The sequence below is a fragment of the Lithobates pipiens genome, unplaced genomic scaffold, assembly GCF_037356315.1.
Source record: "Lithobates pipiens isolate NorthernLeopardFrog02 unplaced genomic scaffold, aLitPip1_a1.2 Scaffold_13, whole genome shotgun sequence".
NCBI classification, from domain to species: domain Eukaryota; kingdom Metazoa; phylum Chordata; class Amphibia; order Anura; family Ranidae; genus Lithobates; species Lithobates pipiens.
The window spans coordinates 168,800,638-168,826,797 of record NW_027507718.1 but is presented as its reverse complement, the minus strand read 5'-3'; the positions used below and the strand labels follow the sequence as shown (position 1 = coordinate 168,826,797).

The 26,160-nt window shown below is 45.4% G+C and overlaps 1 protein-coding gene across 4 annotated transcripts in view; it reads left to right on the top strand.

Annotated features, from left to right (window-relative positions):
* Positions 1 to 26,160, top strand: part of NFIC (nuclear factor I C) — a 230,693-nt gene that overhangs the window by 157,375 nt on the left and 47,158 nt on the right. For all 4 annotated transcript variants that reach the window (XM_077475829.1, XM_077475831.1, XM_077475830.1 and 1 more), the window contains exons 3-5: positions 8,097 to 8,168; positions 8,297 to 8,371; positions 15,268 to 15,391. In XM_077475829.1, the coding sequence (XP_077331955.1) occupies positions 8,097 to 8,168; positions 8,297 to 8,371; positions 15,268 to 15,391 (271 nt within the window). The remainder of the gene's footprint in view (positions 1 to 8,096; positions 8,169 to 8,296; positions 8,372 to 15,267; positions 15,392 to 26,160) is intronic.

Genomic DNA, 26,160 nt, shown 5'->3' with positions numbered 1-26,160 from the left:
AAAAAGCAATATATAAATAATTTAATAAACATAAACAAAATAAAAGTAAGGACCACAGTTACAGTCAATCATTCTGGCAGTCTCACGGCAGTTAGGGTTGAGATGTGTGTTATACCCAGAATGATTGACTGTGGTCCTTACTTTTATCTTGTTTATGTTTAATAAATGATTTATGTATTACTTTTTTACATTGTTGTTTGTTTGTGTATATGGTGTACCTTTACAATCCCAGTTCCTCAACTCTTTGTGTCTCAAGACTAAACATAGTTGATTGATAATAAATGGCTTCAGCCAAACACTAACCATGAGTGAAAGAAATGTTTTTGTGTTATCATTCATATTCTCTGAAAAATGGCCAAGAAATGATAAATTCTGCCAGGGTATGTAAACTTATGAGCACAACTATATATCATTTTTTTTTTGAAAAGACTAAAGCTGGCCCTACACAGCACATTTCCAAACAAACATTCTTACAAACATGCATATAAAAAATCTGATGGACACATTCAATGTCTTGACCAATGTCCAAATTGGAGTTTGCTTTTAACATTCAGGTTTGTAATGAATAAACTTTGTCAAATGAAAAACTACATTGACTAAACATTTTCCATCTGCTTCTTCGAATTTTCTCATCACTGCAGATGAAAAGAAATGTTGATTTGACCCCACTAATAAATAAAATATTAATAAAATACAACAAATGTTCTGAAAACAAAAATGTTGAAATGAGATTCAACTAGTGCGTGGCCAGCTTGGCACTGCAGAAAATATTGAGCAATTCACAGTGTGCCACCAGTCAAAGGAGCAAACAGTCTTAAGCCCTGTACACACATGCCGAATGTCAGCAGACATTGACCAGTTCAATAAGAACCGGCTGACATTTGGGTTGTATGTATGTCAGCTGGTCTGACAGAAGCTGGTCGTTTGGCCACCTTCTGTTGGACAAGCATGCTGGAAAGCCAGCAGCCAACCGGCTCCAGATCAGCTCTCTCAGCCAATGGCGGAGAGCACCGACTGGAGTGTTCTGGGGCAGGGGCCACCCCCCTGTCAGAACACAACAGATCAGCAGGGGAGATCACTGTACTAACATCAGACCGTTAGTACCGCGGAATGCGACCGAAGCTGTTAGTTTTTTCGGGTTGAACAAAAAAAAACTTTGTTTACCAGGCTTTACATCTTAACCAATACCATACACATATATGCGTCCCTTTGGGTGGAGACTAGTTAGCCAATTAGTCTAATGTCCCTACCACTACTATACACATGCACACACTAACCTTTGTGTAGAATTTAGTTGGCTAACCAGCATATCTTTTTAGTTGTGGATGGAAAATGAAGCTTCTAGTGAAAAGCCACACAAGCACAGAAAGAACCTACAAAAACTCTTTCCACGTTGTGTGCTTGATAGGATAAGGACCCAGAATTTCGGTGCTGTAAGGCAAATAATCAACTTCCTAGCCAAGTGTGATGTAATTGATTGTAAATCATACTAATCTCCAAAGCTAGTCTGTCCTTTTCTTTATGTTTATCTTTATAATTATACTTTATTTGTAGTACTTTACAATCTTATTACATTGTGGTTATAATACTAAATTGGCAGTAATTCAGATGTATATTCTGTTTCAAAAAGGGCATTTGCTTACTTTGTGCATAGTGTGGATAGGATGTTTTGATCCTTAGAAGGGAGGACAGATGTGAAGATCTTGCTGGACTGAAAATTGCTGAGCTAAGCGTCTACAGGAGCAGGTTATTTATAAAGAGATGCAGAGGGAAGGAGGAGGGTGTGGGGGGGTTACAGTGATGCAGCGACAAACCAAATGGATGCAGAGGAAATGGGAATACAGTAGCACTGGAGAAGAACAGAATTACCTGTCTTTCAGTTCACATAGCACAGATAAGGCAAATATGCAGTCACTGACAGTAGAGGGAAGCAATAATACACATGGCAAATAGGAATCGAGAGCCTGGATAAGATAAAAGCAAAAATCATATAAGTGACATTACAAAGAGCTGATGTAGCACTGGACACAGACAAAGGCAATTAAAAAACACAGTTAAGTATGTAACTTATTAAAGTGACAGGAAAAAAGTGTATGTGTTAATGTATACACAGGCGAGAAAAATGTAAGTGCCAGTAAACTAAATTATAATTTGATTCTGGGAAATATATGTAATTGTTTAAAATTGAGACTGATGTAATTTTTTCATTGTACTAAATGATTGAAACATGTTGTATGTTTATATGTTTGTGTAACATCCATCTATCAGTGTGTGGTTATAAACAATCACATTTATTTTACCTTTTGCTAAATCTTGATTGAGTTAGAATCTTTTTTAAGCTATTAGAAAAGTAATATTCCTTAGTAAATTTACTTAACTAGACTGATGTGCTTAAAATAAAGATAGTTCACAAAATAAATGTCAAAATATAAAAAAATACTAAAGTGAACTGCATCAGTTTGCATTTTTAAAATAAATTTAAGTAGTGCTGACGTGTTGTATGTTTAGTCTGTCTCGTTAAGTCTTGTGCTGATTAAAGCAGTAATAGAAAAAAATCTATATGTGTATAGGTGACAAATGTGCTAAAATTGTGCAAAGTCGCACTGCCAAACGTGCCTGGCTCTGTGCCAATATTTGGTAGATGAGCTTCTTTGGAGTGGAGGGAGGCCCATTCAATTGAATTATGCTGCTCCAAAAACACAATACAAAAAAGCTATTAAAAAAACCCGGTGCAGCAGGTGTCGCTGCAGTATGCTTCTGGCAGAAAAGGTCCGACTGTCTTCCCGACGGAGGTACGATGGACCTCCGACCGAACGGATTTATCCACACGTGAACGGACCAAAGTCTGTTCGTTTTGAACATGATGACTTACAACGGGACTAGAAAAGGAAGTTCAATAGCCAATAGCTGCCCTAGCATCATATTTGGTCCGTCGGACCAGCATACAGACCAACGGTTTTCCTGATAGAAATTGATTCCGTCGGACAGATTTGAAACATGTTCTATTTCTAGGAACGTCAGAATTTTTGAAGAAAAAAGACAGATTAAGCCCGCACACGATTGTAATATCCGACGGAATGATTCCGTCTAACCTTTTTTGCCAGAAAGTCTGGTCGTGTGTACGTGGCATTACAGACAGCCTCTATCTGCACACTGTGTAGCTGCCTGCTATGCTGCAGTTCTGACCTGTGAAGCATAGCAGTTTGCAGTTAGAGGCTGCCTGTGAGAGAATTGATCTGAACTGTGTAGCATGTCAGAGGAGAAGGGAGGAAGAGAAGGGGGAGAGGAACGGTGCTACCTGTGCTAGACTGTGTGCAGTGAAATCTGGGGGGGGGGGGTGCACAGCAACACCTCCCCTTAGATCTAGCCATGTGTATACCACTTATGTATTTTCCACGATGCACAGGAATAGCACAGTGCCTGAACTTACTACTGTTCAGGTGTGTGCCTGTTCATTAGGAGTGGCAACATCTCCCAGTGGGTGGCACAGTGGTGTAGTGGTTAGCACTCTCGCCTAGCAGTAAAAATGGTCACTGGTTCGAATCCCAACCAGACACTACCTGCCTGGAGTTTGCATGTCTCTCCCTGTGCCTGTGTGGGTTTCCTCCGGGTAATCTGGTTTCCTCCCACACTCCAAAGACATGCAGGTAGGTTAGCTGGCTTCTGTCCAAAATTGGCCCTAGCATATAAATGGGGACCTTGGATTGTGGGCTCCTTAAGGGTAGGGACTGATGTGAGTGTGCAATGTACAGGGATAGAGACAATTGTAGACACCTCACTCAGATTGAACTGGATGGTGTCTTTATTCAACCTTACTATGTAGAGGAGGGACAGAAAGAGGGGATGGATTGCTGAAGTTGTGACTGCCCCCTCTAAACCTTCAAACAGCAAATGGACCCTTACAGGGACCTACATAATAGATGAAGTCCCCCTGCTGGAAAATTAAAAGGAGAGAGGAAAGAAAGAACAGCTGATTCATGATTATTGTAATATTTGTTAATTATTTAGCCTGTCCCAAACACCTCCTTTAAAACAAAAGCTCTTTACCCTGAGTATCAAGAGTAATGCTAGATCATTATAGCTTCTGGATAAATGTTTTTTGATAAAAAATGGTTTGCATTTTTCGTTTTTTTTTTTCATCCAATTTGTGGAAAATCCTCTATTTATAGACCACGTCTATATATAAATGTTTACATGTTAGTCTCAACAGCTAATATTAACAGATTATATTGTAACATAAAAGTTAATTCTAGCTTTCATGTATGAGGTGTAGCTATACCCCCACAGGAGCAGTGTTCTTCACCTCGACCTTTCAAAGGACCACAGCCCCTCTGACACACAAGGTTGAGTGTAAAAGCACTGCAAATAATTCCTATTACCCAATAATAGTGCTGTATCAAAGCAGGCAAGTAAATACAAATAGACTGGCAATTGCGATAACACAATTCAGAATACAAAATGGCTAACAGTAAGGGCTAGGCATAAAATGACACGTATCGCCCCGGTATAAAAAAATTACTGTATTAAAAAATTACACATCCCCCAGTAGCAGCACCACCAGAAGTGCAACAATGAGCAGCAATAAAGCTTGACCTAACAAACGCCTGGGACTGTACATCCAGTGTGCACTAATGGCGGCTATGCTAGGCCTAAACCGACTGGGTATGCACTGTGCATAGAAATTAAGGAAATGGGAGAAGAGAACAAAGGGGACTTGCTGGATGGTTTCACTGGAGGGGCAGTCCTTTATGTTGTTCTTCTTCCAGTTATCATTGAGTCACTTTATTAAGCATTTTAGCATGTAATGACAGTTTTAGTGAACCAACATTCATTAAAAATGTGGTAAAGATGCAGTAAATTTAACCCCTAGTTGCCGATTGCACTCAAACATGCGGCCACTCAGCGGTCAGGCTTTAGCGCAGAGGGGCCGCATATTTGCATGCATTAGTGCCAATAGAGCTGTGCCAAGAGCACGCTCCTGGCACAGTGACCAGTGGTTTTACAAAAAGCTCCTAAACACTTCTTACAATTGGGAGTTTTCTGATTACATGACCACTGTGACAGCCAATCATGACGGTCACATGGTCACAAACCCCTTAAAGAAGCCGGTGCCAAGGGGTTAACCTCCCTGGGGTAATCCCGAGTCTGGCTCGGGTTGGGATTTTAGTATCATAAATGGTAACCCCGAGCCAGACTTAGGATCGCATCGCTGGATACAATGAGAAGTTACTTACCTTGTCCCCTGGATCCAGCGATGTCCTCCGCGCTGTGTGATTGAGTTGTCCTCCGCTCGATTCACACAGTGCCCGAGTGCCGCCGAGCTCCGCTCCCTGCGACGTTATGGCGCATGGGAGCGGAGATCGGCGCCAAATTCAAAAAAGTAAAAACACACAAAACACACACAGTACTGTAATCTTACAGATTACAGTACTGTATAAAAAAATTACACATCCCCTTTGTCCCTAGTGGTCTGTGCAGGGCCCTGCATGCACTTTTATATTATAAGTACTGTTTTTTTCTGCCTGGAATTTGGAGATTGTCCATAGCAACCAAAAAGTGTCCCTTTAGGTCAAAAGTGATTTTAGACCAACTAGAAAACAGCAATAATAAATTATAATCACTTGCAGAATTGAGCGATATCGATTTGTGGGGAAATTCGTCATCAAACACTAAATCTAATGACAGCGACAATTCTGCAAATAAGCAAATTTCAGTGTTTTTGGATTTGATTACATTATTTAATAATTTTTATTATTATTTATTATATTATAAACTATCATACCCGGGATGTCTGCTAGACTCTGGTTTGAACAGATTTAAGAGAGTTATTCCTAAGAATTACAGGACTACAATATAAAACGCCAAATTTACATGCAAAATAATTGTACCGCTTTCAGCACCTAAAACCAGAAGTAATCATACCGCCAGGGAGGTTAATGTCCTGGCTCCAGTAGCTCATTCCCTGCTAACTGCAAACAATGAGCGGTGAGTCCTCTGACCAGTCCCTGAGATGCAGCGGTGAACTCTTGCTGTAGAAGGGGGCCCCCTCAGTCTCTCCACAGAATACCTCTGGTGATCAGTGGTGGGAAGTAGAGTATGAGAGGATGCTGCATTCTCCCTGCGGTAGCAGCGCAGATGTGATCGCTGCAATCTGTGCTGTACTGCCCCAGGTGTCCTCTGGCTCTGGTCACTCGCTTCGTAGATGATCCGTGTGCACCAGGACTGATGTTCACATCTCAGCTCCCACGCTGCAAAGAGGAATCAGTCTGTTCAGTAGTCTGGTACAAAGCTTTTCCACTACTCCTTCTCTACCTCAGGGTGCTCTTGGGTATTGTAGTCCAGTTCTATGGCTGCTGTCCTGGATATTAATTTCCATAATCTTCAGCATTCTGCACAGTAATCTTTATGCTTTTCTGGCTATAATTCTCCCTCTGCCAACTGGAGGGGATAATACACCAATGTTCAGCATATCAGTAAAAAGTGAAACTGACTAAAGAGGACAATATGGTTGATTTACTAAAACTGGAGAGTGCAAAATCTGGTGCAGCTTTCATCTTTCCATCTACTAAATCTTCTGCCCTTGTTGTTTTAACTTTGGATAGTAAAACATTTTTTTTATGCCAGTAAATACCATATATACGGCCCACTTCCTGTTTCTTGTCTGAAAAAAAGCCTAGGCTTATGACATCATGCACACCTCTCTCTCTCACTCTCGCAAGAGTTTGCCAGGAAGGAGGGGGGGGTGAGTCATAAGAGGGCCAATGAGAGCTGCAGAGCTGGAGGTGTGTGTCTGTGTAAATCCAGCTTCAGCCCACCCACAGTTAAAATGGTTCCAGCCAGACTCGAGTGGGGGGGGGGGGGGATTTCTGCAGCATATTTGGCAAGTACAGAATCACAGTATATATAAAATAATATTCAAAGTGGTTGGAGGGAAGCGTCAGAATGGCAAAGATGTTTTTATTACAGATTATGTGAGCAGACTGCAGTTCCTCTTTAAAGAGGAGCTGCACCTTTCAAAAAAATCTTAAAAGTCAGCAGCTACAAATACTGCAGCTGCTGACTTTTAATAAATGAACACTTACCTGTTCCAGGGATGTCCAGCGATGTCGGCGGCAGATGACGAGCAATCGCTCGTCTCTTGGCTGCCCCCGCCGCCATCCTCGGTCAGGGAATCGGGAAGTGAAGCGTTGCGGCTTCACTGCCCGGTTCCCTACTGTGCATGCGCGAGTCACGCTGCGCGTCTCTACTGGTCACCGCTGTGTCCTGGGAACTGTGTGTTTCCCAGAACACAACAGGGGGGGCGGGGCATCTGCGGCTAGCTTATCCCGGAAGTGGGTGCAAATACCTGGATTATACAGGTATCTGCACCCTCCTCCCCCCTGAAAGGTGCCAATTGTGGCACCGGAGGGGGGGTTCCGATGAGCGGACCTTCCACTTTAGGGTGGAGGTCCGCTTTAAGCTGTGACATTAAAACCTTGAAGCTGATTTGTTTCTATGCAGAGCTGCACCACATTTTGCACTCTCCAGTTTTATTAAATGAACCCCAATGTCTCCTTCTCCATGTTTCTGTAGTCCAACACCTGGCTACATATTTTCATCGCAGCCCTGGGCATTCGCTTTTAGCACTATTTGTCTTTCCTTATTTTGTGTGTTTATATTTGTTTTACATTTTTGTCAATTAGGAAATACTACTTAGATTTTGGGTTTATTTTCTCAACAGTAAAGCTAGCTCTATTATATCTCCTGGGGACTTCAGCTCAGCAAGTTCCTTCCTGGAAATCAAAAAAGGGTATATATTTCTTCCTAGAAATCCTTGCTATGAGACCTATTTGTAATGGCCACAGCAGGTTGCAGAGATCATACTTCTTGAGTCCTGAAAGCATATAAAAATTGAATGGTGGTTCAGCTTTCCAGCAACTCCCAAAAACTGAAATGATCAGTTTTGTGTAGACTGCCACTTTACCAAAGTAATACTTAAACCATTTAAGGAAGTATATACAGTATATCTGTAATGTTGTTGTCTTTTTTTTTCAGGTTTGTAATAATATAATTATCTTGTAAAATAAATGGTAATCTTAGGGTTTTCTGGGTTTTAGATGCTGAACAGGACAGCAGCCCTCGTACAGTTATTGGCTCTGACATAGAAGACACTAAACCTATCAATTTGGGTAAGTGAGTATCTTTGTGTATTGTGCTTACAACTAATCACCCTGTTTAGTGGTGGTTAAAAGAGAGTTTTACATGCATTTCTACTTGTGAGTTTCTGATATCTGTCACAGCTGTTTTGTCTCTGCAGATATGACAGATTTCCAAGAGAGTTTTGTCACTTCTGGTGTTTTCAGCGTCACAGAATTAATTCAAGTGTCGAGAAGTAAGTAATATTATGAGGGGTTATCTTGTTTTCTCCTGAGAGGATATGTATATCTACATACAGTACGTATATACAGTAATGGGAACACAGACCCTGGGTTATAGGCTCAGATGATTGGACACTGGCAAAACTTTGTTGGACGTGCCCCCTGGGTGTATCCCTAATACCCTACCCTACTCTGTAAGATCTCAGTTGTTTTCTATTGTCCTAAAGTGATGGACCTTTTTCCCCTTACAGAGATATAATTCGCGTCACTAGTATGTTATTTTACTTCAGGTTCTTCACTGAACTCTTCAATCCAACCCCCACCATCTTCTAATTCAGCAATTGAAACAGTGCATCCAGATTGGTGCAACCTTGGGAGCTGTACATGGACCTTATGTTTTGGGGATGGCCTGTAATGTTGCTTCTGTCACAAGATCCTTCTTGGGTTCCTGCTTTGCCATGTAGTTCAACACATGTATTTAGCCTCAGGGTGCTATACAGGTTCAGAACCATGGTCCATCCTTATGAAATCCAGACACTGAAGACTCCTCCAGGGATATGACCACCATCACGGGTGAAGCCTGCACCCTGTATAGAAAAACCAGAAATGTGGGCAGGTAAGACAGAGCCTCCCTGTATCTCTGATCACTGCTCTAAAAAAGGGACTGGGTTTGGATCGTATTCACATTACAGTGTAAACTTTTTAAACTTGACCCTAAAACTGGATCACTCAGAGCTTAGTCTGAGGTGGATGATCAGGTGTTACAACACACCACAGGTTGAACGTTTTATCGCCGCTTCTGCCTAAAGCCTCATATAAGGTTCTCAGGTGCTTCCTCCTACCTGCCCTTTTGCCACAAGAACTTGCTGTGCAGTCCTCTGGGTTCTCTGGGTTATGTACCCTATATTCCGCACTGTACTCCATGAGTACCCCACAGGGGAATACCCTCACTTGCATATATGACAGAAATCAGGCGAAAGGGAATCACAGCAAAAGCTCAGGAAAACATTTGCTCCGCCAAAGCCGCACATAACTATCAACTTTTAAAGTGATGCTGTTTCCCTTGCACCAGAGCAGAACCTGATTTTAGCAGTGGTCTCTGCATCTGATTCATTTCAGGCATGCACCAAGCAGCCTACCTGACTAAGGCAGATTTCTGTGCAACTATGTCACATTTTCTTAGAAAACTAATGGTTTTAATACATCCATCGCTATCCAGGGCTTAAAAGCCTAGAATAGGCAGGTACAGAAGGGAATGAAGGAGACCCAGAGGTGGTGTTAGAGGATTCCGCAAAAGATTTCTTACCACTACCCTTCTATAACCTGATATTTCCGCTTCACACAATATGCTTATCAACGTGGATATGATGTCACTTTGGGTACAAAGATTAACATTTTAAAATAAATTTCCAATTCATAAACAAATAGAATTAGCAATTTATGAGGATTGGGTCAATCCAGAAAATATTTCCACCCCTCTGAAAGCAATTGTTGAGCTCTATCCAGTGGTAAAAAGTGTTCTGTTCTGGTAGTAGACCCTGCTGTCTCAAACATCTAATTGAGCCAACTAAAGATGCTCCTAGGAATGTTTAAGATGCTCTTAAAGGCTTTTTTACACTTGCTGACCCAGCTCTGCAACTAGCTATTGCTGCAATTTCTGTCTGTCAAACTGCAGCTGGACTAGAGTAGGGCAATGAACAAACAACATGATCCTGTATTCCAGGACCATATTTTAACTGAGAAATCACAACAATTAACTTCTGCTCTGCTCTGTCATGTGGATAGCCTAGAACAGTGATGGCGAACCTTGGCACCCCAGATGTTTTGGAACTACATTTCCCATGATGCTCGGCCACTCTGCAGTTTAGTTGAGCATCATGGGAAATGTAGTTCCAAAACATCTGGGGTGCCAAGGTTCGCCATCACTGGCCTAGAACAAGCAATGACGCGGATTTCCAGAATGGCTCCAATTCTTATTCACAAGTGCAGAATCTTTTGGCTTAAGGCCTGATCAGCAAAAGCTGCTGTAAAAGATGCTTCATACATATGCCCTTTGAAGGAGGACATCTCTTTGGAAAGGTACTTGACAAATTCATCAAAGATTTCATAGATGGAAAGGTTCTTCCACAGTGGAAAGTTCAAAAATCCCTTTCCCTAAAGGGACTCTACCTCTTCAAAACTCAGAGCACTTCAACGCCCTACACAGTCTTCAACTTCAAAAGTTCATCCCTTCCTTTCAGCACAAGACTTGGGCCACAATGTCCAGCAAGTCTTACTTAGAGTCCTCTTCCCAACGAAGGGGTACCCTCACTCCTAGAAGCTGGGGAACATCTGTTACAGTCAGGTCACAGACATGCCATACCTGTGGGTTGAATCAGTGGTTTCAGAGGGGTACAAAAATCTTCAAAATTTTTTCTTCTCTCAAATCGACCATAATCTGCTCAGTGTTTTGAAGAATGCCCTAAACCATCCTTTGCCCCAGTTGGTAGTTTTGCCAGTATTCTTACAGGACAGGTTCCAAGGATTCTATTAAAACTTACAAACCATACCAAAACCCAACAGGGGTATTCGCCCTATCCTGGCCCCAAAATTCCAAAACAATACCTTCAAGTTTCAACATTTTGCATGGAATCCACAAGGTCAGGTATTGCCTTTCCGGGACATTTGCCATCTATAGACATTAAGTTGCAAATTCCCATTTATCTGCCTCATCAGCATTTTCTATGCTGTGCAGTAGGAGACAACAGCTTTCAGTTTGTTACACTGCCATCTAGCCCCCCAGAGTATTTAAAAAGGTCCTCATACCTCTTCTTGCCCTTCTAAGAACTCCAGGTCACAGGTTATCTAGACGACCCTCTGAAGGACTCATCTTTCAGCTATCTGCAAACATTGATGGGACAATTCAGATTCTTCAGGCTTTTGGTTTGGTGATTAACTTTCAGAAATCTGGTTGCCGACCTTCTCTTTAACTTGAATACTTGTGCCTGATCCTAGGCACATCCTACAGGCTTTGCTTTCAGAGAAGAAACTCCTTTCTCTAAAAGTTCACACTCAGTATGGAAGTTCAAAGAGGTTAATCACAAAGAGGTTGTGAAATTCTCCAGTGAGAGTGCTGGATCTCACAGTAGGCTCCTTTGAGGCTGTTACATTAACCCCATTTAATTTAAGACCTCTCCTACACAACATCTTGTTGGCTTAGAACACACAGGCTCCTTCTCTCTACCTATCCATGCTCCTATAAAGCCAAAAAAGGACATGCCTAGCTTGGTGGATTCCCAGCCCAGCCTTAACCATATAACAGATATCGACAGATGCCAGCCTTTTAGCCTGGGAAGGAGTGTTCTTGTAACTCACAGTTCAGGAAACATGATTACGGGTGCAAGCCAAGCCCCCATCAACATTCTAGAGCTCTAAACAATAAGAATGGCTCTGCAACATTGGACACCCTTTTCTGCAAGGACACCCAGTCAAGTTGCAATCTGTCAGGAAGATCCTGCCAGAAACAGGCTCCTCGGGTGCATTGGCGCGCGTTGGCGGGCGCCATTGTGCATGCGCGTGCACACACGGGAATGTGCCTGCAATCCTGTTGGCGCCAGGTGGGCTATTTAAACCTGCCTGTCACATACAAACTTCACTGCCTGCTCTACAGCGTTCTGTATGCCTTTACCTGATCTGAGACTACCTGTGAATACCCGGCTATCTGTGACTATCCCAGCTATCCACCTGCATCCGACCTCCGACCTGTCTTTGACTACTCTCCTGCCTGTTCCTCTGGTCCATCTGCTGCCCGCTTAATATCCAACGCGGCCTGCCTGACTACTCTGTGTGTTCCAGTTCCAGCCTGCTTACCAATCAGCTGCTCCTGGTTCCAGTCCAGTTCTCTAGTTCTAGCCTGCTTGTCTGTCAGCTTTTCCTGGTTCCAGTCCAGTGCTACAGTTCCAGTCTGCTTGCCTGTCAGCTTTTCCTGGTTCCAGTGCTCTAGTTACAGCCTACTTTCCTATCAGTTGTTCCTGGTTCCAGTACAGTGTTCTGGTCCCAGCCTGCTAACCTGTCAGCTGTTCCTGGTTCCAGTCCAGCACTTAAGTCCCAGTCTGCCACCTGTTTCTGTCTCCTGCAAGGAATTCTTGGACTTCTGGATTAACTTCCTCCGCTGTTGATCCTGCCAGGCACTTGTATCACTCCTTACTCCTGTGCCTTCTGTTACCTTACCAAGGGCCACAAGTGGGAGTCGTAAGGGAGGCCTCCCTCTGCAATTTGGGCTCAAGCCACTAGGTACGTGACACAATCGGACTAAGCCACGACAATGGCTTATATCAACCACAAGGGAGCATCAGGAGCCATGCAGCCATAAAGGAGGCAAGCCAGATCATCTCTTGGATTGAGAAACACTGTCCAGTTATCTTTGCTGTCCGCATGCCCAGAGTGGTCAACTAGAAGATGGATTACCTCAGCCATCAACGCCTGGACCATAGGAATGGTTTCTTCACCACGATATCTTCAACCTCATCAGTCAGACATGGGGGATCTTAACCTCCAAATTTAACAACAAGTTACCTATGTTTGTGGCCAGGACTGAGAATCCTCTAGCATTGGCATTGCATTCTTTGATCATTTCTTGATCTCAGTTCAGGCAAGAAATGTTACTTCAGAAAGATCTTCTATTGTACCTGGAAATCCTTCTTTGTCTGGTGTGAGCTAAGGCACTTCAATCCCAGAAACTACTCTGTGCCTCACATTCTGAAAGAACAGGTTTCTGCCTTGTCTATTCTTTTTTAAATCCTTTGGCCTCTCTCTTTATCTTGTCAAAATTTTTATTAAAAGTGCATCTAGAATCAGCCGTGCTTTCTTGGGACATCAGTCTTGTTCCCTCTTCTCTGCAGAAAGCACCCTTTGAACCCATCAGGGAAATGTCCTTAAATGATCTTTCTTGCAAAATGGCCTTCTTGGCTGCTATCACTTCTAAGAAAACATTTCTCATTCTTTACAAAAAAAAGGTGACCTTATGCCCAAGATCATCTTTTCTTCCTAAAGAACCTCAATAAAGATATAGGAGTTGATTCACTAAGGACAAAATGGCCCATACACACGGTCGGAAATTCAGACAAAAAAAGTCCGATCGGATTATGTTGTCGGATCGTGTGTGGGCTCTATCGGACTTTTTCCGTCGGAATTTCTGACAGAAAAAGTTTGAGAGCTGGATCTAAAATTTTCCAACAACAAAGTCCGATCAGACTTTTTCCGATCGTGTGTAGAGAATTCCGACGCACAAAGTGCCATGCATGCTCAGAAAAAATTTGGAGATGAAAGCTATTGGCTACTGGCCTCTATATAGTACCGTCATACAATTTGTACATCACCTCGTTCCGAACGATCGCATTTTCCGACAACTTTGTGCGACCGTGTGTATGCAACACAAGTTTTGGCCAAAATCCGTTTGAAAAAATCTGACGGATTTTGTGGTCGGAATGTCCGACCGTGGGTATGGGGCAAAATACTGTGCACTTTACTTGAGCAGAGATTCTCCAGAGCTTAGAAAATCAGGGGAAGCTCAGCTGACGTCCATCATACAATTATATTCAAGCAAAAAATGTTTTTTTCTTTTCCTTGCATGTGATTGGGTATTCTTTGCAAAGTGAAGTTTTACCTCATTTAATAAACTCTAGTGCAACTGCACTGCACAAGTGCACAGTCTATTTGCCTGTAGTAAATCAACCCCATAGTCTTGCCGCTTTTGTGTCCTGCCTCCAAAGCACCCAAAGAAAGTTGTTCTTCACTGCCTAGATGTAATTAGAGCCATCAGAGTCTACCTCAAAGCATCAGCTTCGTCCCACCTCCAAGACCTTGCAAGGAACATCTTGCTTTCAAGTCCACATCTATAGACGAATAAGATAAATCGACGTCAGAACTAAAGCCTGGTACACACGGGCCGAATGTCGGGACATTGGCCGGTTCAAAAAAAATGGCCAACTTCGGTCTGTCCGTCAGAAGCCGTTGAGCCATCTTCTGTCAGGCGAGCATGCTGGAAAACCAGCAGTTGACCAACTCCCGATCAACGCCCTCAGCCAATGGCAGAGAGCGCTGATTGGAGTGTTCCGGTGGGGGGTCCCCCTGTCAGTCCCCCTGTCAAAACACAACAGCTCAGCGGGGGAGATTGCTGCACTAAATTTGCATTGTTAATACAGTGGCTGCAACCGGAGCTGACAGTTTTTGTTAGTTTTACTTGTAGTGTGTACCAGGCTTAACACTCTTGGACCCATATCACACTTTGCATAGCTGGAACGTAAGCTCCTGGTAATGTTTTCATTCGCACGTTTTTCATGTTTCCGCACATTGTGCATAGGGCAGCCCATTCACTTGAGTGGCCTATGTGCGCAAAAGGTGCCAAAAAAAAGCCTGAATCTTCTTGAGCATGGAACGTGGCACATTTTGTTCACGCTAAAACAAGCCAAAACATATGTCTGCTAATCGTGCTTGGGGCTGTGATTAGCAATTAATAGCACTCCAAATGTGATGCTTGTTTTCACCACATTTCTGAAACACATGGCAAAGCATGCATTTTCTGTGCACTTTGCTGCGTGCTCTGGGAGCGCTAAATGTGAATGTGGCCATAGAAACAAAGCTCCCGCTGCACTTATAGGTGTTTACTCTCTGCTATAGTATGATTTCTATGAATGGAGGAGCTGGGTGGATAGGGCAGAAATAGTCAGGTACGCTTGAGGCGTGCCTGTCATGCCAACAAAGGAGACTGGTTGTGTTATTGTTTTAATTTTTATTGCTGCACAGTCAATATCTTTTGTACATACAGTATGTATTTTATTCTGTGCTATTTCTGTCTTAGTTTTAATGTTGGTAATAGCGTGTATATCACGATAATTTTTTTCCCCTTTAATGTGACATGTTTTACTTGCAGCTCCAGTTGTGTCTGGAACAGGCCCCAATTTCTCTCTAGGAGAGCTACAGGGACACCTGGCTTATGATTTAAACCCTGCGGGAACTGGCATGAGAAGGACCCTCCCTAGCACATCATCAAGTGGGTATGTTGTTTCAACTTTTAGAAATGTGTAACTATTATCTTAACCCCTATCAGGGTTTTTAAACTCTTTCTTTTGAGACCCTGACAAATGTGGCATGTCAGGAGGTTACCATCACTTAAAGCGGAAGTTGCCATTTTGGGTGGAACTCCGCTTTAAATGCATTCTATGAATTAAGGTGAAAAACCTTCTGTGCTGCAGCTCCTCCCAGAGCCTGCCCTGTTTCTTACCTGAGCCCGATCTGATCCAGCGATGTGCACGGGCACAGCAGCTCCAGCCGCTGTCTCTCTCCTCATTGGACAAATTGATAGCAGCCATTGGCTCCTGCTGCTGTCAGTCAAATCCAGTGACGCGGGGGGGGTGAGGCTGAGTCCCGCTGTCTGTGTCAATGGACACAGCAGCGAGCAGCGGAACGTGGGAGCGAGCCCACATGGGTGCCCCTATGGAAAGTGGCTTTCCGTGGGGGCACCCAATGAAGAGGAGGAGCCTGGAGCTCCGGGCGGCCCCCCAGAAGAAGAGGATAGGGGCTGCTCTGTGCAGAATGATTGCACAGAACAGGTAAGTATGGGCATGTTTGTTATTTTTATATATTAAAAAATTCTAATATTAAAACACTTATTTTCAGTCAAATACATTAACTTACCACTAGAGAGACTGCAGTTCAGAGAACACACTTTAATGTGGTTGTAAAGGCAGAAGGTTTTTTTATCTTAATGCATTCACTGACTGACACAGCTCCATTATTCTTGACCATAGGGACGAACCCAAGCAGTGTCATAATGAGGGGTGGGAACAGCATAAAAAAACTTCCCCACAAGCAGCAGTGCTCCTTAACAGGGAAGTCACCACCTTATCTAGCCGCATCAGAACTTGCGGTTAACAATGCATTATACTCAAAAGTAACTGTATTTTAATAAAAAAACTGAAAAAAAGAAGAGCAATTGAAACATCACACGGCCCCCTGCAAAACTTTGTGGCCAAAGCATGCATCCGAAGATGCGCTTACATCCACTTTGTAGAATTTGGTAAAAGTGTGTAAGTCGCCGCCTTACACACTTGAGCAACTGACGCTTGATGTCAGAAAGCCCAAGAGGTTCCAATTGCCCTGGTGGAATGGCCCGTGACAGTAAAGGGGGGCACCTGCCCCTTCAAGGCGTAGGCCTGTACCACAATCTGTCTGATCCACCTGGAAATAGTGGCCGACGAGACCGCCATACCTTTTTTTTGGAGCAGCTACCAAAACGTACAGAGTCTGACTTACGAAAGGGAGCCGTGGCAGACAAATACACCCTTAGAGCCCGGACCACGTCAAGGAAATGAAGGGCCACCTCCTTAGGATGTGTTGGTTTAGGATACAGAGATGGTAACACAATGTCTTCATTGAGGTGAAACGCCAAAACCACCTTCGGCAGAAAAGAAGGTTGCGGACGCAACACCACCTTATCCTTATGGATAACCAGATAGGGCCACTTGCAGGACAAGGCCACCAGTTCCGAAACACTCCTGGCCGATGTAATGGCCACTAGAAAGACCACTTTCTGGGAAAGAGTCAACAAGGCAATTTCTCTGAAGTTTTCAAACGGCGGTTTCTGAAGCGCTGATAACACCAGATTCAGATCCCACGGAGGTAAAGGTGGACATTAGAGAATGATCCGCCAGGGGTCGCTGAAAAAAAAAACAGCCAAAGCCAATTTCTGGTCTACTCCTCGCTGCAGAAACAGCAATATCCTAGAAACTAAATAGGTGCGTGGACGCATCCTTTCTCTTCACACATGGAGATGTAGGCCTTCCAGGTACGATGGTATATCTTCAGAGAAGAAGATTTCCGTGCTCTCAACATAGATGAAATCACAGAGTGCGATAGGCCTCGTTCCTTAGCACCTTGCTCTCAACAGCCATGCCGTTAAAACCAGCAATGGTAAAGCAGGATGGAGAATCGGACCTTGAGACAGAAGGTCTTCTCTCATCGGTAGTCGCCACAGAGCGTCCGCAACCAGGCATACTAGGTCAGCGTACCAGGGGCACTGAGACCAATCTGGGGCAATCAGAATTACTGGAATCCCCTCAATCTCCATTCTGCGGAGCAGACGTAGTAGTAGCTTAAGCGGAGGAAAGGCGTAGATCAGTTGATACTGACCCCACAGAGCCACCAGCGCGCCTGACGCGTCTGCCCAAGGATCTCTTGTCCTGGATATGAATCTCAGTACTTTTCCGATTGAGATGGGAGGCCAGGAGATCCACGTCTGGTGTGCCCCATCACAAGCACAGTAGCCTGAACACCAGCGGATGCAGTGCCAATTCTCCTGGGTCCAGCATCTAGCGACTTAGGTAGTCCGCCTGCCAGTTTTCCACTCCCAGGATGTAAATGAAGGATGTGAGTGACCTCCCGTGCTGCAGCCGAGCTTCTTGTTCCTCCTTGATGGTTGACATATGCCACCGCTGTGGCGTTGTCTGACTGGATCCTGATCGGACACCCTCGTAGTCTCATCGACCATGTGGAGAGGCATAGCCTGATCGCTCGAAGCTTGAGCACATTGATCGGCAACTTGGATTCCTCCCCCAACCAGAGGCCCTGGGTCGACTGTTCTCCCAGTACTCCACCCCAGCCGGTCAGACTGGCGTCCATTGTGATCACTGTCCAATGTAGATGTAGGAACGACTTCCCGGACCGAAGTGCCGGGGACCTCAGCCACCAGAGCAGGGAGTACCCGACTGACTGGCTCACCTGAATCTGCCGATCCAGGGATAAGGGAGATTTGTCCCATTTCATTTAAATCTCCTTCTACAAGACTCTGTTATGAAACTGGGCATACGGCACTGCCTCGAAGGAGGCCACCATGAGCCCCAGGACTCGCATGCAGAAGCGTAGCGACGACCACCTGCGGTTCATCAATAGTTTCACCGCGGTTCTGTCAGGCTGCAGCTTGTCTGAAGGGAGAAACACTCTTGCTTCCATGGAGTCCAGCAGTAGGCCTAGGTACTCCAAGCGCTGAGTCGGTATAAGCGCCAACTTCTTTAGGTTCAACAGCCACCCAAAATCCTGCAGGGTTTGCATGGTGATCGCCACATCCTCCTTTAATTCTTGGTAAAGATTCGGGGGAACTGATGCCAAACCAAAGGGAAGGGCCACAAACTGGTAGTGGGCTTCCCCAACTGCAAATTGCAGAAACTTCTGATGTCGAAGGCATATGGGCATGTGCAGGTATGCATCCTAAATGTCCAAAGATGCCAGGGAGTCCCCTTGATGGAGTGCAGCGACTACTGAGCGAACTGATTCCATTCTGAACCTCTGTACTTTTACAAAGCAGTTGAGGGCTTTCAGGTCCAGGATTGGACGTACCCCTTCCTTTTTGGGGACTACAACCAGATTGGAGTAGAACCCCTGGAATCTTTCCGACTCCGGAACAGGCACTAACACCCCGCGACTTAGCAGGTCCCTTACCACCCCCATTACTGCCTCCCGGCGATCCGGGAGCAAGGGTATGCTGGAGGGGAAGAATCTGTTTGGTGGCCAAGAGAGGAACTCTATCTTGTAGCCAGAGGAAATCAGTTTGCAGACCCATTGGTCGGACAGCCGAGAGGCCCACCGGGCTGCAAACTCCTGAAGGCGACCCCCCACCCGAGAGATGGGCGGGGCAAACCTTCATGTGGTAGCAATTTTGCTCACAGGCCTGTTAGGCTTGCGGTTCCAGGGGCGATTTTGTCCCTCAGAGGTTGTCCTGTCGTGCTGGGGGTGTTTAGCCGAAGCCCCGGGTGGGCGAAAAAGTCTCTTTTTGAGCGGAAAATGAGGGCCCTTGCCTGCGGCATGGCTCCTTAGCCTTCCTGGTCTGTGGGAGTAAGGTACTCTTCCCATCTGTGGCATTCTTAATGATGTCATCCAACGAGGCTCCAAAGAGCCGCTCACCAAGGAAGGGTAGATCCGTCAGGGCTTTCTTAGATGCTTGGTTCGCAGACCCTGCATTTTAGCCAAATCAGGTGCCTCAGCACCACTGCTGACACTGAAGCCCTGGATAACAGAGGACTCGTATCTAGGGCCGCGTCACAAACATACTTAAGGCCTTGCACTAACTGATCTGCTAGTTCCACGCAGACAGGAGAGGCCTGTTGCTTCCCCAACTTGTGGTGCAAAAGTTTTGCCCACTCAGTAAGTGTGTGAAACACAAGTGCTGAGGGCAGTACTGGTCACATCGCTGACCCCACAACCGTAAACACGGAACGGGACACTGCCTCGGCCTTCCTGTCCGTGGGGTCCTTAAATGCAGGAGTCCCCTATCCCGGGATCGTGGTTACTTTATTTAACCTGGATACTGGGGGGTCCATGACCAAAGGAGCCGACCATTTATTAAGAAGGCTCTCCTCAAAGGGTTAACGCATCGCCATACTTTTTGGGACCGAAAAGGTGCGATGCGATCTTCCCCATTCCTTGTATATGAACTTATCTAAATAAGTCAGATATGGAAACACCTTAGGTGCACGGGCTGGCTTACGGGATCCAAAAGGAACCGCTACTTCAGCAGAAGGAACTGGTGTAACTGGTGGGGTCAGGGGCCGCTTTTTACCACCTTTGCACATGCACACCGCCTCCATCCTGGTAACGAACGTGTCACGGACCGCCCACTGCACTGTTTGCAGATGAGCCGGTTGCAATTGCCGGGAGTTCGGGGGAAGAAACACCAGTTTCTGAAGCCATGCTGACCCACCCTGTCTGCCACCCTTGGGGACTTGGGACAGGTGCATAGTCCCACCCTCCTAGCTGCTGCAGACTGAGGGGCCCCCACCGCAGGACTCACCACCCTGACCGAGTTCTGCGCCGTTCAGCTACAAGTGCCTGTGTCAGCTTCCAGGTGTCCTGAGTGAGAAACAGCGCTGTTCTGAGCAGCAGGGACCAGCGCTGAGCAAAAAAAAAAGCGCTGGGCTACAACAAAATGGCCGCCGTCCGCCCAGTATAAAGGACATAATCACTGGCAAAATGGCCACCGAACTACAGCAAAATGGCCACTGACCCTGCTTTCCACTGAGGCACACCAAAAATGGCAGACAAACAACTTTGTACACAGAGGAAAGACAGTGAAAATGGCAGCAGAACAGTGCTATGGCGATCAGCAAGAGCAGACCTCCAGACGCCCAGCAGGGAACCACAGACACCCAGGGACGCAGCCACCAAGCACAGCCCCCCATCCAAGGTGAGAGCCCCCCTGGGGTCCCCAGGCTATACGCACACACACCGGTCAGCAGCCCATAATGCAGCATCCCCTACAGGGGGGGGAGATAGGGACAGGGAGAGAAGAGAGGGAGGAGAGGGACCCCCGAATCGACCTCCCAGGGAATGCCCAGCTGCTAAACCCTGCCGAGGCAGGGAGAGCTGTACTTACCATGCGGACAAGCTCGAGATATCCCATCACAGACCCACTCTCCGATCAGTACGGGGTGGCTGTTGGCCCGGCACACTGTGACAAAGACATCAGTAGTCCGGTCATATGTGTCCCGGAAGCATGCGCTCACCGGCCACCTTTGGAGCCTGAGGGGCATGTCATGGCCGACCCAGCACGTAGCTATGGTCTGCACACGCTCGATGGCCAGGCTGGGGAGACTACAAGGATAAGGATACCCTGCCGGCTGTTGATAGTAGATCACAGGATCCAAAAATCTTGCGCAAAAGGCAAACTTCTGCAAAAAATCCCAGGACTGACGGTCCCGCAGGGTTCCTAGGTCCATCTCCTTCACTAGGCAGGAAAAAAACTGAAGCTGATGCTGCAGGAAGCAGGCTGAGGGGTTGTTACTGAAGGGACCACCCCCTAGACGAAACTATAAAGTTCTGTTTTTGTTTCACATGTGTAACATATTCTGCCTAGTCCTCTCTTGAAGGTGGCGTAACAACCCTATGGTCAAGAATAATGGAGCTGTGTCAGTCAGTGAATGAAAGAGAAAACATGTTTATTATTGTTAAAGAAAAAAAAACTAGACTAGCAATCACTTTAAAGAGGTATTGCACTGGCAACTGTCATATGGCAAAATTAACATGTGGATAGAGATCGCCGAAAGCAGAGGGACCCAAGCACTGCAGTCAAACCAAGTTGAAAGAGAAGCAGGTCACTCTGCAGTGCAGCTTTGCAAGTAAATTGCTTTGGGTACCAGTAAGGGCCGGTTCACACTGCGACGCGAGGCGAGGCGACACGGCTCGCCTCGCCTCGCTCCCGCAAGTCGCCCCCATTCAGTACTATGGAACCGTTCTGAGAGGAGCGACTCGAGTCGCTCCGACTCAGAAAAAAGGTTCCTGTACTACTTCGGGGCGACTTCGGGGGCGACTTGCATTGACTTCTATGCAGAAGTCCTCTGCAAGTCGCCGCTGAGCTCCCCGCAAGTCGCGGCGAGGTAAGTCGGAGACGCCTCGCCGCGGCTCGCTGTGTGAACCGGCCCTAATGTTACTTCACTATGAGGTCAATTCACTAAGGCCGCGTACACACGGGCGGACTGTTCGTCCAACTTTGTCCGCTGAACAGTGTTTCAGCGGACAGTCCGCTCGTGTGTGGGCTTCAGCGGACAGTTTCAGCGGACAGTCTGACGAACAAAGTTTTTCGGAATTTCCGTAAGACTGTCCGCTGAAACTTGGTTTGAGCGGACAGTCCGCTCGTGTGTAGGCTTGTTCGGCAAACTAAGTCTCGCGCATGCTCAGAAAGAATTTACACGGTGAAGGTTGCATTGCAGTGTATCGGACGCCGAATTTCTCGTCCCGTCGTACGTGCCGTTCACGTCATCGCGCAAGTTTTCAGCGAACTGTTCGTTCGTCGTGTGTGGTCAAGTCCGTTCATGCTAATTTTGAACGGACTGTTTGTCAAACTGTTTGACGAACCTAGTTGGGCGGACAGTCCGCACGTGTGTACGGGGCCTAAGAGTAAAATAACACATTGAGCTGGTTGCTAAGGAGCAGGCCGGGAAGTTGGCCCCTGTATCCTTAACATTTTCAAAAATTTCCCTCGAAGTGGATCCAACATCAATCACGACGCCCGCCGCACAGCTGGACCAGAAAAAGAAGCAAAAAAAACCTCTAGCCCCGACAAAGGCTCCCGCCGACTGCCTGCTCCGCTGTCTGACAGTTCTTAAACAACTAAGGGGAGGAATCACATGGTGACCCCCTTGTGACGCCACCACCCCAGCATGCTCCTGGAACTGTAAACATTGGTGAATTGACCCCTATGTCACCAATGTTCCCACAATTGATCTACCTTATGTACATGTATATTTAATATGTAAAGTAAGTTGTTATGAAAGTACCTCTACATTAAAATATCCAAGTCGTTCCAAAGCCTAAAGGTTTTTTCACCTTAATGTATTTTTTGCATTAAGGGCACCTTCTGTGTCACAGGATGCCCCTTCTCACCCCCTTACACTTACCTTCACAGATCTCAAACCAGCGCTGTGCATGAGAGCAGCAGCTCTCTCCGCTTTCTTCTTTTTCATAGGGCAGTACCTGTATCGCCCCCTCACCCCTTCTTATACATACCTGAGTTCTTACTTGATCCAGCGCTGTACCCCTCTCTACCCACCCTCACAGGCTTTGCTGAGGCCACAGGAGCCATTGCCTCCCACTGTTGTCAGTCAAATTCTGTGACAAGGGAGCAGGAGGTGGTGCAAAGTTGCGCTAACTGTGTCAGTAGATGCAGACAGTATAGTTCCGGCGCCTGCACAAGAGCCCCCATTGTGGCTTTCTATAAGGCACTCAGGGTAAAGCCTACACAAGTACTCCCATAAGAACAGACTTCCTCATGGGTGCACTCGCTAAAGGGAAGGAGCCAGGGGCATCGGTGGGGGACCCCAGAAGAGGATTGGGCCTACTCTGTGCAAAACCATTGCACAGAACAGGTCAGTATAAGATGTTAACTATTTTAAAAAAATGAATGAAGGTTTACAATCACTTTAATGCAAGGAATGTATTCAGATAAAAAATGTTTGTGCTTTAGAAGCATTTGAACATGACCCTGTCACCACAGAGTCACTTGTAAATAAAGCTTAAGTTGTAAATTAAGAGCATGTATACGTGTCGTTCTGGTTGCCTGTAGCTTCAGACTCCACCGCTCTGCTGCTACAGGTATTCAACAGGTCTGATTGTGTAAATACCTGGTCCTCCCACCACAGGCTGCGTTTCCTCCCACAGGCTCAAATGTTGCTACATGACATTGAGTTTAGAGACATGGGTCCTCAAAAAGGTAAGTATGCATGTTTTTTTTCTTTTACAGTGTGAGCTTTGTTTGCTAGTGTTCCTGTGGTGACAGGGTATCTTTAAAGAAAGCCTGTGCTTTGCCCATAGAGGGCAAAACAACTAATGTAAAAACAATTCCTCACATCTATAAACGATTAAAAAGCTATTCTGATTGCAATATCAGTTACTCCAGTGCTGCCCCCATTGAAAGTCCTCTTCACCTCTAGATGGCACATCTCTGCCTTGTTACATAGTAGGTGAGGTTGAAAAAAGTCCATCAAGTCCAACCTAAGTGTGTGCTTATATGTCAGTATTACATTGTATATCCCTGTATGTTGTGGTCATTCAGGTGCTTATCTAATAGTTTTTTGAAACTATCGATGCTCCCTGCTGATACCACCGCCTGTGGAAGAGAATTCCACATCCTTGGCGCTCTTACAGTATGATACCCATTAACCCATATAATGTATAATTTTCAAGAACCTCAAGAAAGATGCAGCAAGCAGGATTTAAGAAAAGCAGCACACTGTATTGTGAAGAGCTTCATAGATTATAAATACAATTATTTTTCCTGTGGTTTTCCGTGAAAAAAATGACATGCCAGGGGGAGGAGGACTTAAAGTGGAACTTCCCCTTTTGGGTGAGGCTCCAATTTAAATTACACAATGCCCAAGTGTGGGGAACGGTGTCAAACACTTTTGCAAAGTACAAGTATACTATATCCACAGCCACTCTTTTGTCTAAGTTTTGGCTTACTTTCCCAAAGCTTGGGCGTTTGTAAATTCATGCTGACTGCTTAAAATGTTTTCTAGCATTTTTTTTGTAGCTTTTATCAAACTCTCAAGTGTCCTCCTGAATATAAAGGTTTAACTAACCGGTCTGTATTTATTTTAAATATGGGCACCACATTGGCCTTGCACCAATCTAGTGGTACCTAGCCAGTCATTAAAGTGTTACTAAACCCAAGACCCTGCGTTCACTATATCTGGTCTCCCACAGTACACAGAACATGGAAATGAAATTATTTTAGTAAATATAAACTGCTAAATACCTTTTTCTCATCAGCAGTGTATAACAGTCTTGTGACTTCTATCAATGTCTGGCCAACCACTGGTTAAAGCTTGTAGGAGGAGTTTTCATTCTCCTCTGGCTGTCCTATGAGGCTACGTGACCCCTCACCCCCTGGACAGTGCACCTCCTCCTGGCTCTTCATCTCTCACTACTCCAGCCTCCAGGCTGCCATCTCCTTGTCCTGGTGTGAGTGCGGGCGGGGGGAAGGAGCTCAGCGGTGTACAGCCATGGGGACAGAAATGAAATCTGGGTGGGCACAACTCCCGGTGGGAGGGAGAAGTGGCGAAACTGCTGAGAGGCGCTGTCATCCTTCATTCTCTGCTCCACCGATTCTCCTGCTGTCCAGGCCCCCTGCAGGCTGACCGGTGGTCCCCCCCCCCCCCATCAGTGGCCCTGCTTGCACCCTTTTTTACCCTCTTAAGAAATCAGTGCATCCAGGTAATCGGGTACCTAGATGAACTTCTTCTGAAGGATTCAACTCCCTCACAACTGTCTGTTAATGTTTAAAGGACTATTCAGATGCCTCATGCTTTCAGTTTTTTGCTTCCAAAAATCTGCCCTCCAACTTTCCCTGTGTCTGGAATATATAGGCCTCATCCTAGACATGGCCCAGACAAAGGTTTTCCTTCCACCCAAAAAAACTCTTTCTCTAAGATCCCACTTTTAGACCTTATGATCAAAAAGACATTCCTGTGTGAGATTCTCCATTAAATACCCAGGCTTTATGGTTGCCTCATTGGAACTTGTTCACTTCGTTCAGTTTTACTCAAGGCCCCTCCACCCCAACATTCTGTTGGCCTGAAACAAACTCTCTCCATCTCTTGACTTCTATGCAATGGGGTTTATTTACTAAAGTGCAAAATCAGGCTTACTTCTGCATAGAAACCAATGAGCTTCTAACCCCAGCTTGTTCAATTAAGCTTTGGTAATAAAACCTGGAAGCTCATTGGTTTTTATGCAGAAGTGAGCCTGATTTTGCACTTTCCAGCTTTAGTAAATAAACCCCATTGTGTACTTAAAAGTGGGGTATGCCTGTACTCATCCACAGCATGAACATAGATCACATTTGTCTGCTCTGGAAACAGGCATGAGTTGGCCATCCAGATGCATAGCAGACAAATACACTGTGTATATTGCATAGTAGTTAAAAAAGCTGTGGAGGAGTTCTTATATCTCAACATGTAAATGCTTCTTCAGGAGATGGGGGGGGGGGGGGGGGGGAGTTCTGGAGCAAAAGAGGAAACATAATACATGTAAGAAATAAAAACAGCTGATATGATATACCTGACCTCTAGGGCACAGCACATCCTGCACTTATGACTTGACACATCAACGTATGTATGAGCAAAATCTGCAATTATCTAAAGTAATAAAGGTTGAGAAAGTCTGAGCTAGACACGTGAAGTCAGATCTCTGAGGACAGGAAAAAAGAGATAAAGGATTATATTTGCAAATTTGCTTTGGTAGCACAAGAAGTTTATAGGAACTAAAGTGTTTTAAAATT